This window comes from Haliaeetus leucocephalus, unplaced genomic scaffold (assembly GCF_000737465.1).
Source record: "Haliaeetus leucocephalus isolate CR32 unplaced genomic scaffold, Haliaeetus_leucocephalus-4.0 Scaffold1, whole genome shotgun sequence".
Classification (NCBI taxonomy): Eukaryota; Metazoa; Chordata; class Aves; order Accipitriformes; family Accipitridae; genus Haliaeetus; species Haliaeetus leucocephalus.
This window is the reverse complement of record NW_010972437.1, coordinates 19,905,634-19,918,283: the sequence shown is the minus strand read 5'-3', so window position 1 is coordinate 19,918,283 and position 12,650 is coordinate 19,905,634. Positions and strand designations below refer to the sequence as shown.

Genomic DNA, 12,650 nt, shown 5'->3' with positions numbered 1-12,650 from the left:
TTACATGAGTTGAGGATTTGGCACCAATGCCATGAGAAGCATATCAAATAACCACATAGTGTCCTGTTAGGAGATGCTGCTGTAGAGGTGGAGCTGCTTTATTGGAGAATGTACTTGCAGTCAGTCTGTAGCTGAAAATATCACCATCCTGACTTTACTGTGCCTCACATTAGAAAAAACTGCTGTTATCACACCTGTGTATTTCATGGCCAGACTACGTTGTGTTTATTGAAAACACAAGCATGAGTTCTCGGGACCTGAGAATGCACAGGTAGATGTTTCTCTTCTTTTGGAGCTACCAAAGACAGCTTGCTATACTGGCTGACTTTGGGTCAATGTGTTTCTTTAATAATGACTTTGTTTAAAAAGGAGACTGGAAAGGACAAATACATTGTCTTTACTGTTGGGGGAAGACAGAGAATATTGCCTTACATGTCAGCTGTCAGAAGATGGTGAACCGAGCATTTATTTGGCTGACAGACATTTTGGGCTGTTCTATCTTGTAGAGCTCTGATTCCAGCACTAAAATAGTTGAGTTTAGAGGCCTGTCTCCATACACCGTCCTTCTTTGTGCGAGACAAACAGACAGTAAGGAAGGACACACTGCTCGTACAAACTAAGGGACCGTTAATGTCAGCTGAGTCAGGGGCATTTTGCAGTGTTCCGTTTCTGAGGCAGGCAGTTTATGTCCATGCCTGTCTGGGAGATCTGAAAATGCAGTAGCTGAAATTATTCCCTTGGTTTATATATGCTTTCAGAGGTTTCTGCATTATTTGAAGCTGGCACTTCCATTACCTATATTTTCCAAGAACCTTATCCTGTCACAAAAAATGCAAGCACCTCAAGCTCTGCCATTTATGCGGATGCTGTCATGTCCAAGGAAAATATTGCATTTAGCTTTCTTACGGCACATACTCCAAGCCTTCTGCTGTACATCAACACCTACTTTCATGAATATTTGGCTGTGATTCTCTCCAAGAATGGTAAGTACTCTTGATTTGATACCAAAGGGAGACCAGTGTAACTGTGTTAAGTTTTTTGTGAGAAAAATACAGAATTCTGCACTGATTTAAGTTCATTTCTGTGTCTGCAAGTTTATCAACTTCATGGTATTCAGTTCATGCAAATGGCTATCACTCTTGTTTATGTCCCTTTATTTGGCATTCAGTGCTACACTTGCCTAGTCAGTCTTTGAATAATCATGTTGTTGGGGCTTAGAATGTGCTTTGACTTTCATTTGGCAAGACTGTACAATAGCAATTCCTTGTTATTTATTCCACACTGAGATCCATTAGGCCTCCAAAATAAGGGAATGAGAAATACCATGAATGTACAAGAATACTTGGTGCAGAAATATATTATCATTTTATCATTTGCATTTTGTCTTGGCACACGTATTGCTCTTCACTGGGTTGTTTCAATGGAATACGGCCAGTATGTCTGAATATTAAAGTCAGAAAATGTCAAAGTTTTCTAGGTTCACTAACCAAAACATGAGGTGTAAATCCATTTTCTATTAAAAGGTACATGGTGTGAGGACTTTATGAAAACATGTAAAGATTTTAGGGCCTATGTCTTCTCTGGCTCCTGAGTCCTTGCAGTGCTTTCAGAAACTCACTCCAGACAAACATCATGCTAGACAAATGGGGATGTTTGAATTATTCAACAGTTATCAGGCACTGGAAGTGATGAGTAAGCGTATTGGTGAGTCACTAGCCTGTGGCAGAACAATAGAATGTTAATGCTATGTGGTTGTTGTAAATGTACATTTGACCAAATGACCCAGACCACTCTGAACCATTGCAAATTCCAAAATAGCTAAGCTTTCAAGCGCTGTCAAATGAAAACATAAGGAAAAAAAAAGGTTTTACTTTTTATATGGGATTTGCAGTAGTTTATCTCCTGGTTGTGTCATGTGGCTAGTATTCGGGCTGGCATGGGATGAATATCCAAAACTCTGGGAGGGGCAGCTGGGACAGTATCAGCCTGGACCCATCTCCCCTAAGCAAAGCCGCAGCAGGGCAGTGGGACTACTGAGGAAACACTCTCTCCTCTCTCCTTTCCCATCCAGTCCAAGATTTCCATCTCTGATTTGCTCTGGGAGGCAAGTGTTTATGATTTCCAGATATATGAAAGTTCTGGTGTGTAGCTCCAGGGTGGCAGAGGTTAGCTCTTGCTGAGATGAAACCTTGGAATCTACTTCTTAGTTACACACTCAGGTCTCTTGATGCTACTCAGGCAATTGAAAATAGCCCTAAAGTGAATGAAAATGTAGTATCCATTTAAATCACCTTTACTGCTGCCAGAGTAGTGTAAAATGACCTTAGAAACATGAGTCAGTTGACTTTTATTAATGAAATACAACCATAAGCAAGCTATAATTGTGGAATTCTGGAAGGAGGGACTCTAACGGTGGTTGGGGAAGGGGTTGCAATCAGGACCCCAGGATCTCTTGTAGCAGCTCAGCAGGAGCAGAGGTAAGCCTTGCCCAGCTGCACCATCTGCAGATCTCCGCTTTGGTTCAGATGGAGACAGGGACTCTCAGTACTTCTGGAAACTAGGTGGAGCAGCTCTCACCACACTCAGGCATTTTAAACAATGGTGCTTTTCTCAGATCTGTTCCTCTTATTTACTCACTTGTAAAATGAAGATAACAGTAGTTTAGAGGGTTGGTGAGATGTCAGGCTCCAAAACTCTGTACTATAAAATGTAGCACTATACGCAAAGAATTATTAAGATAACTAGCTGACCTTGGTTAACTGCTAAAAGTCTCTCTCAGGGTTATTCTGTGCATGCTTCTGTGTCATTCTTTCAAGACAGTCATTTCAGTCTTGTATATTCTCTGCCTTTTGTCCCAAATGTAATAATTTTTTAAATCTCATATCCTCTATTTTTTAGTCTTGTTGGAATTGAAATTATTCCAATGAAAATAATGTTCAGATATGTTACTCTTTCTTCCTCCAAGAGGTTTATGCTTGCCATAAAGTTACTGGACTATGAATAACAATGTCCTTTGTAGCATTAAAAGTGAGCGCGATTCTTTCTCTTCTTGGCTCATTTTCAAGGAATCTTGCTGAGTCTGACAGTGTATAGTAGGACCTAAGCAGGTCCCTGCTGGATAACTGATTGGTTAAATAAACGTTAGGCTCCTTGTGAAATAGGAATGGGCATTCTCACTTAAGAGTTGAGCAGTAATATTCTTTGCCATAATCCCAAGCCCCTTTCCACTTGTTAAGAAACTATGTTGAAACTGTCTATGTATACTTTAATACTTCACCTTTTGTAAGTATTTTTCAAGCTGCTGCTCATGTATCCTATTATTCCTCTTTTCTATTATCCACAAAATAACTAGGCAAATTATTAGTTAATTAAAGTGACAATGAGAAGAGAGTTTCTGTGTTAAATATTTAACATAAAAGAAGTGAAAGTGTCTGCAAGGCTTATTCATAGTTAGACTATATTAAAAGGGGCTTATGTAAAAGTGGACTTGTATAGGCAGCTATGGTCTAGTCCAGTCAGGTGTGAAATGTTTCCTGTAAAATCAGTTGTTTCAGTAAAATCAATAAATAATCACATTTAACCCCAACATACTTTGTACTGTCAGTCTGTAAAGAAGATCATATCATTAGAAGATACAGTATGTATTGATTGAGACACTAGAATTCTGGTAGTAAAATGTTTCATTTAGAGTTATCCAACAGGCCAATGTCAGGTCTGGGAAAGGAAGTGAAATCTCCTCATGCCCACTCATGGCTTCACCCATCCAGATCAATGCTGCCCACACAGAAAGCCCTTCCAGTGCTTGAAACCTTAGAGGGCAGGTGGTTCATGAAGAAGGTAAAGTTATGGCAGATGTTGGGTACCACCATACGTCAATGTAGAAGCTACAATTCTAAACCTATAGAGATGACCTCCTTCTATAAAATAAGATGCTCAGTAGTGCCTAGCAGGTAATATTTCTAAAAACAGTTCCCACCCAAAGAACTTATCTATATCACGAGGTTGTTCTTACCTCTGATCAGTCAGCTCATGTCCTGGCAGCTTATGGGTAAGTTTTCGGAAGCTGATGTTTTTAAAGATGACTTAGGGATTCTTTCCGCCATTAGTTAATACTTACACTTCTAAATCATACACGTGCCTTTGCAAATTGTATGCAATAACTTAGCATTGTCCTCTTCTCCCCAATCTTACGTATTGTAGCCATGGATTTTTAAATTAGGCATATATATAGATGTGTATGTATTGTATATAGATGGGTATGTATATGTGTATATAGGTGGGTATGTATGTAAAGCTCCCATAGTCGCATTGATCCCACATCCAAAATATTAGCAGTACTGTAATAATTGGCTGTGCCTTTTTAATATCAGTGCTGTAGAAATTTCAAATTATAGTGCCCATTACTAAGCTACAGAAAATGGGTAAACATCTCTAATTAGCCTTTTCAGTGTGTCAGTCCACAGAAGTTATTTACATCATGGGAAGCTACTGCCAAAAAAAAAAAAAAAAAGTTTTTTTTTTCCCAGGCTAAACTTTCACTGTACATTTTTGCATTTACATGATTTCACCAAGTTACCAGTACCTTAGTATTATTATCTTTGCCTTGATCCCTAAAGACAATAATTGATGGGGGAGAAAAATGTTCAGAAAGAAACTGTTAGTGCTTTCTCCATCCTTCCTTCCCCCCTGCAAGTAATCAGATGTGATATGAATATGATGAAGTATACTGTCCAGAAAATGTTTTCCCAAGTCTTTGATTCTCAGTGTTGTTGGCTTTCTCCATGGAAACAATATGATTCCTAATCTAGAAAAACAGCAGATAGAGAAAAGAGATAGAATCTCAAGCTATCCTAGAGTGATTGAAAAATTATCTGTATTTATTATCTGATCTCATAAGAAACTAACAATTCGAGTCCTTTTTTTTCTTTGTTTCTATCCAATACCTATTACCATCACAGTGAGCTCAATTCTCAATTTTTTTTTTTTTGAAAGCAAGACTCTGAAATTGCATAGGAAAAGTTAAAGACAAGGAAAAAGGCACAGTTAAAAACAAAGATATAAATGAAAACAGCTTGAATAATTCTTCTGTTAGGTCTCTGATGCTCAGAATATAGTAGCAGGACCTAGATCAACTCCACTGCCCTGTCCTATAAGGTCTTGAAATCAGCTGATATTTGAAGTAAATAGGAAAAGAAACAAAAATCTGTAATAGAGGTGAGCTGAATTAACACTCTGCAAAAAAGAAGCAACCGTCATCAGTGAGAAGCTACTGATTATTTTCTTTTTAATAAACTAGAAATCTACTGTAATCTCCTCCTGTCTCTAAGTCAGAAGCAGCCTTTCTGTTGAAGGCATGTAAATTCTCCTTATTGTTTTTGCCTTGCAAGTCTGTTGAGTTGCATCTCCAACAACTTTTCTCAAGCAAAACCAAAGTTTTTGTCATTCAGTGGTAAAGAAAGGCCAAAAACATAGTTCAGTCTTTGAGGCAAAGAGTCCTTTGATTCTGTTCATGCTGCAGGCTCTGGAGTTCAATGGAGCAAAGCTAAAATAATTAGGGAAAATAGGACTTACTGAAGCACTGGGTTTGGGGGGTGATTTTGTCGTTTCTTTTGCTTTACCACCTTGCGGGTTTTAGTTTTGGGATGTGGGTACCACAGGACATAACTAACTGCTGCAGAATGACCCTCTAGGCTATGCTATTGCTAGTGCAATTGTCTTATCTTTTGAGAACATCTTCTGGCTTACAGACTTTCAACACCCATTGAACAACCTGCACAATTTATGTGACTGAAGTGGAAAATGGTGCCAAGGTTCAGGTATAGTTATTTTTAAAAGATCAGGAGCAGGAAAGTGAGTCATGTTGTGAAGTGTGGGAGACAGCTTTGTTGAGGAGACTAGTTTTTAAGCAACTGTCTGTGAGTGACCGAGAATTGTTCCCAGTCTATCTCTGGTTCACAGCCATTAAATGATTTCATATGGCAGATTGGACTATATATCAACCAAGTATAATGTCAAGCAATTGTTGTAGTAGGCCCTGAAGGTCGGGAATTGTGAATGCAAAAGAAATTTTCCCCAGTTGCCTGTAGGTGGAAGGCTGGCTATGGCACCTTGAGTAGAAAGGGTAGGGGGGCAGATCTCCCAGTCAGTTTCTTTATGTCAGTAGAGAAACTCCTGTGGTGAGAACCATCTCTGGCCTCTTGGATGATTCCCTGCTGTAAGCACGCTTCACAGAAAAGAGGAACGCTGATTAGAGTTTTCAGTTCAAATCCAGCACTAAAAAATCTTTGAGGGAAGAGGTGGACTTGGCGCCCAAACCCAATTTTCTTTGTTTGTTTTAGCATATGGCACTCTAAATCTCTAAGTGTTCAAAACTAACTTGAAAGGAGAAGCAGCCACAACATTCAGCCAAGGACTCTGGCACATTTCTTTATCTGCCTTCCAAGAGAAGAGAACTGAAAGATCTGTCTCATTAGCTGAATTCATGGACATGTTTATACTCGTGAAGATCATTTTGCCATACTGAAGTGTCAAGAGATGTTCTGGAGACCCACAGGGAAGAACAAGGCAACAGTAATTGGATTACATTGAGCAGGAAATGCTGAGCATGCAGTTAATAATTGATCTGTGCTCTGCATATATACAGACTGACTTTGAACTTACTGGTTATCTGGCATAAAACCCCAGACCACAGCCTGCAGATAATCAGCTAGGAAGAAAACATACATTCCCATTTGCTTGGAGGAGATGTTTATCTCCTAGAAGACTTAAGTTCCTAGTTCACATTTTGCAGTTGAAAAGTCATTTTTATTGTTCGATTTCTGTGGAGCTGTCCTGAAAGGGGTGGGAAGGAAGGACAGAAGGTCACAAGCTCCTATGTTTTAATAGATGCTGCAGACATATATATATGCTCTTCAATAATTCTGAAATGAGGGTCTTTTCAGAACCCATTTTACCAAAACCTTTTCCCCTGAGGATTTTTAATAGTCATTTTTTAGTCATTCTTAAATTGTGAATTATCTATGTTGTGGACATAGAGAGCCGTGTAGTGAGAGCTGTAGTCCAGCAGAACTGCTGGCTCAAGTGCTGCCTTGGAGCAGTGTAGCTGTTTCCACACAACATAGAGCCCAAGCTAATATTTGGAAGAGGCAGCCTGGGTCCAAGCAAATCTCCTTCTCTATCTTGCTTGTAGGATCCCCTATTAGCCTGGTAATTTTTCCTGTAATGTATCAGTTATGCTGGCTGGATAATGAAAAAGTGAATTCATCCTTCTTGCCTGATGAAATTGGGTGTTTATGCCTTAGTCTTTACAAGCGAGACTGGCCTTCAGGAATCCCAGGTCAAGACCAAGGGAAAAATCTGGAGCAAGGAAGATGTATGCTTGGTGGAAGAGGATAAGATCAGGGAATGCTCTAAGCAAACTGAGCATATATGAATCCATGGGCCCTGGAAGGATGCACCCATGAGTGCTGAGAGAGATGGCAGATGTCATTGCAAGGTCACTCAAGAGGCAATGGGCACAAACTGAAATTCATGAGGTTTCATCTGAACATCAGGAAACTTTTTTACTGTGAGAGTGACTGAGCACATTTTGCCTAGAGAATTGTGGAGTCTCCATCCTTGGAGATACTCAAAAGCCATCTGGACATGGCCCTGGGCAACTGGCTCTAAGTGTCCCGGCTTGAGCCGGGAGGGTTGGACAACATGACCTCCAGAGGTCCCTTCCAACCTCAACCATTCTATGATTTTGTGAAAGATTGCAGAAGTACGGATTTGAAAGTAAAGTAGTGAAAGTATATGTATATAAGCACGTATTTTGCTACAGAGAAGTCATCACAATGCTACCATTATGTGGTTCTTGTATTAGGATTGTTACTATTTCATCCTTCCTCTAATTTTCTCCATTAGGTGACTTAAGAACATGAGTCAGTTCTCTGTATGCCAATGTTTGTGGTTTGTTATGAGAATTTAAATATTTCCCTTATGAGTCTGCTATAATCAGGAGAAGGTCACTGATTAAAGGATCCAAATTCTCCAGTCACAAAGGCTTGCATAACCTATGAAATAGGTAGTGCTTAGATGGACTTACTGGTCAGAGGAGCAGAACATTTCCCAGAGATTCATGACCAGCCAGGCTCTGTCTATAGAGCTCAACACAAACATGGATCATTAACCTCAGAAAGCCATTAATCCACAAAGTTCTGTGCTGTCTTTATTATGAGTTAAGAATGAAAAGGAGTTTTGAGAAGTGAGGCATATGATTATTTTTCTCTAGTTTTATTTAAAAGATTATTGCTCGCTTTCCTGGTCCACAGGCATCATGTAGTGCTCAAATTGATTGTTTCTTTTTTTCTGTACAGACCATCTTTTTCAATGTTCTCGTTGCTGAACATTATGGTTATTTGTTAGGTCAGCGTGAAACAAGTCCTTGCTTGAACAGGTATCTGTACTGCCAAAACTGAAACAGGAATGGTTGAAAGATATTAGGAAAAGAATGGAAACAATGAGCCAGGATCTTGGTGAGGGCAGGTTGGTATGTATCCCTCAGGGTCTCACAACAGAGGATTTCTGTCTTTTTTGCCTGTGAGCTGTTCGCACAGAGTTAGTGATGATGTGTAATTTGTGAAGCCACGTTGAACTTTTGGAATAAAATTCATAGGATAGTACTTTTTATTTCATTCACTGGGTGAAGAATAAAAGCTCTTCCTGCCAGCCTGGTTGCTACGCTAGTCTTAAATGAAAAGTATAGTGTGAGATGAAAGCCTGGCAAGATTCTTCTGAGTACAAAGGTGAGTAAACCATAGGGCCTACTGAATGTCTGACCATGAGAAGACTAATGGCATCCAGTGTGTGTTTAAAAACAGGAGGAGAGATCTAAGCATCAGATCCAATGGTATAATACAGATAGCTTTTGTTAATTAAGGGTCTTAAAGTGACTTTTACAATTCCAAAGGTATAGGTTAAAATTTACCAGAATAAATCTCACCATCAGAAAGCAGGTAATTTCAGGGAGATTTAACTCATCTGATGCCCTCAGCTCCTTCCTTCATCTTTGCATTCAGTCATCTTCAGGGAAAAAAGATAATTAATGTAGCATCACTTTGTAAAAGAAACAGAAACCAGTTCCTTCACCAAAAAGAAGTATCTAGGAATGGAGAGAGAATGATAATGACTAATAGCATTTTTTTAAATCTCTGCTCACGCCGAGGTTTCATGTCATTTCCCAAAGGATGTTAACATTCATCTAGTTCACCAGTTGGTAAACTGTGACACAAAGAAGGATGATGATTTGTCAGCAGTCATCAAGCTGGTAGATCCCAAACTGTGGCAGTGTTCTGTCCATCACCTCCAGGGTACATAAATACACTACTGTGTATGTTTACCCATGAGCTAAACTGGAGAGACAGTGTTTAGTATTATTCCCCATCCGTGGGTTAGCCCTGTTCCCATTTTAGGCCCTGCCACATCAGCATGGACATAGGCTGTTTTGTTTAGACAAGTGTTCCCCTTAAAACCACTGGAATAAACTGGAATAAACCTCTGTGTTTAAGCCACTCAGTATGTGCACGATGAGTTCTATGACTGTGCTCCTCTGGGTCATCTTTTAGACTTGCAATATTTTCTAGCTTTGGAGGCAGAAGCATCTGCCAGTTACTTTTTAATTGCTGGTCAGCCTGTGTTAAGCCAACTGGCGGCTGTTGGGAGTGGGATGTCTACAAAGGTTAAACACATTTGTCAGTCATGTAAGGGAACTAGCTACATTTGTTGATGTTTAAGTGACGTTCTCAATCTGGCTCCAGCTGCCTCGCAGGATTGCAAAGTGAACTGAGGTCGTGGGCCTCCAGATAGGCTCCTTTAGTGGGTTTTGGGGGTGTGTTTTTTTCTAAGTTGAAAAAATGCAAACTGAAAGTTTGTTGGTTTTTTTTTTAATATAGGATGGCCTGAATATGATCCTTAAGTCCTGAATGTCTCAAGCATTGAGTGGGAAGCATTCAAATAAGTGCCTATTTTTTTCACTACTGTGAGAGATTACAAAAAATTGGGGGGTGGATTTTTTTTTTTTAAACCCTATGAAACAGTATCATCTAAGCAAATGCAATAACTGAGTAATCATACCAGCAAACATGTTTAACTGTTTCACTTCTTTGTTTTCTCCATGCAAAACAAATAGCAAGAGTCACCTCCTAAAAATGTGCAAGCACTTTCTTAGTTAAATGCCACTGGACACTGAAGAGATGGGCCCTGTTCTTTCGAATCATCAGCGGCACTTCCACTGAAGAGTAAATTTACTGAGTAAATATCCCTGGGGAGAAGCTGCTAATTAAGGAGCAGGTTTCTTAGCCAGCTGCTCCTAACTGAGAAAATGGTGGTTCATTTTTAAATATCTAGGCTATGGAGAGGGACACTGTCATGCTGAAGCTGTGCAAGTTGCCAGAGAGATATTTCATGGTAGAGATGACTGAAAACTGTCATGCGCTGTTCTGCAATCAGGAATGAACAAACATTTCCACCTTATGAGCAGCAGATGGCTTTCTGGGCTAAATACTTTAATGTTACTATTTTTTTCAGAATGGCAACATCAATAGCCTCACTAATATATTCCACCCTTTGTTTAATTGGTGCCTTCCTTAATTATTTTCTCTTTGAGCTGTAGCTCAGGTGAGTGCTGAAGATGAGTGCTGAGGGTGGATGTGGTGGTGTAGTTAACATCTCATAGTCTGATGAGGGTGACTGCCGGTTTCAGACAGCTGTAAGAAGTTCTGTTGGTCCTAAACTCCTTCATTTCTGGGTTCCTCTGAGGCAATGGGACGTGCAGGGGTAGTCCAAGGCCCATTTCCTAATGCAATGTTTCATTATTTTATACATAGACATTTCTCCCAAATCAGAGTTCTCAGCTGCCCTGATTTAAATGATTTTTCCTGATGTTATGTGATGGTGATAAAGTTGTAGGTTTTACGTGTGCCACCCACATATGCTCCCTGAACTAACCTCAGCTTCTCTGAGTGGTGCAAGATGTCTTGCCAGCTGCTCCAGCCAGTTTAAGTCATTAAAAAATACTATTGAAGTTGGCAGGGATGTTGGGTTCAATCTGGGCACATTTAAAACCAGTTTCTGTAAATGAAGGTCCTGCAGAGAAGTCTCAGACTCCAAAGGCATGTCATTACCTTCCTTGCTGTTTGGTTCTTCAAGGCTAAATGACACAAGACCTGTGGTCCTGGTGAAATGTGACAAGGACATTGCTTATGAATGATGGATTTATAGACCAAATTCCTGGTATCCTTTTTTTTGTTTGTTTTCTGCAGACTTTTTTGTCAAATATCTGGCACTGGGTGAGATCTTTCAAGCCAGGAAGTCTTTTCCTGAGCTAGAACACTCTCTGTAATGTTTTGCCATGCTCTCTTTTCCAGCTGATGATTTAAAAATTACTATTTGATTTTCAACACAAGCTTTGGCAGTCCAGAACGAATGTAAAGTTAGTGGGCATAGGCCACAAAGCCACCAAATATTTCTGACATTCCACTCAAGCACTGCTGTAGACGCAGGCAAAAGACAGACAACTCTCCTGTTGACATGTTCAATCAGAAAAGGTTTTGGACATACAACATGTAACGTCATGGCCAAGGTATTTCTTCACACTGTGCAGTCTGGGAATACTTTTTCTTCTTCAGCCTGAACACTTTTAAATGTCTAACCAGTTTAATGTCCTTATTACCACTAGACTTAAGAGCTGCTACTACATCTTTCTTGTCCTCAGCAAAAAGAGAAGCAGTTTGAAGGCACCATGCTATTCTTGTGGCCACCTGGAGGTTGGTTATGCTGACACTGATCATTAGCGTATTGCTAGCAAGTATCAACCCCAGCCTCCATCACCACTGAAAGAGTGTCCTGGGAGTGTTTTGTTTCAGAAAAGTCATCCCCAATGTAGTCATCAGCATGGGATGGCATAAATACTGCCCTTTGGTCTCTATTTCCCAGAACTTCCCTCTGCACAAGGGGACCCCCAGGAATCCTGTTAAAATGGCTCTGTAGCTATTTGATATCTGCAGAGAGATGTCATTCAGCCCTACAGTCACAGATTATACTACGGCAGATAACAGATTGAAGACCACAATGATGTGTAGCAAGCCAGCTTTGATACTGGTAGTGGTCCCATCACAGTAGCATGGCAGCCCATGTGGACTCCTTTCCTCCAGAAGCGGCAAAAAGAGGCCACGCTGCACTCTGTAACACTATGGCTAAACTATGCCTGGTCTCCTGTTGGGTCGTTCTGGAGCTAGCACAGCATATCTCCATGCTGATCTGCAGTCTGCAGAATTTGAAGCTGAAAGGGATGACTATAATAATCAAGTGTGAATCCACTCTTACCTAACACTGCTGGAGTAATATGCCCAGTAAAATTTTCCAGCCCAAGGCCAAAAACAAGATACCTCTCTTTTTCCTTCCCTCCCTCTTTTATGGGCTTAATAGAAATTGCCTCCAGCAATTCCACATACATTAGAGAAGGAAGAAAACACAACAGGCAGTGCATTGCTTGAACATTATGGCACTCCAGGTGTGCATGCTCAGACACAGGGAGCTGAAAAGAGGATGACAGGCATGACTGCAATAAGACTGCCAGAAATTACACTGCTCATGATTAGTATGAATCCCTA

General features: G+C 40.2%; 1 protein-coding gene across 1 annotated transcript in view; it reads left to right on the top strand.

The window, feature by feature from the left end:
- CNTNAP5 (contactin associated protein-like 5) overlaps window positions 1-12,650 on the top strand; it is a 223,319-nt gene that overhangs the window by 187,959 nt on the left and 22,710 nt on the right. Inside the window, exon 19 of the mRNA XM_010569849.1 lies at window positions 759-983. Within this exon, the coding sequence (XP_010568151.1) occupies window positions 759-983 (225 nt within the window). The remainder of the gene's footprint in view (window positions 1-758; window positions 984-12,650) is intronic.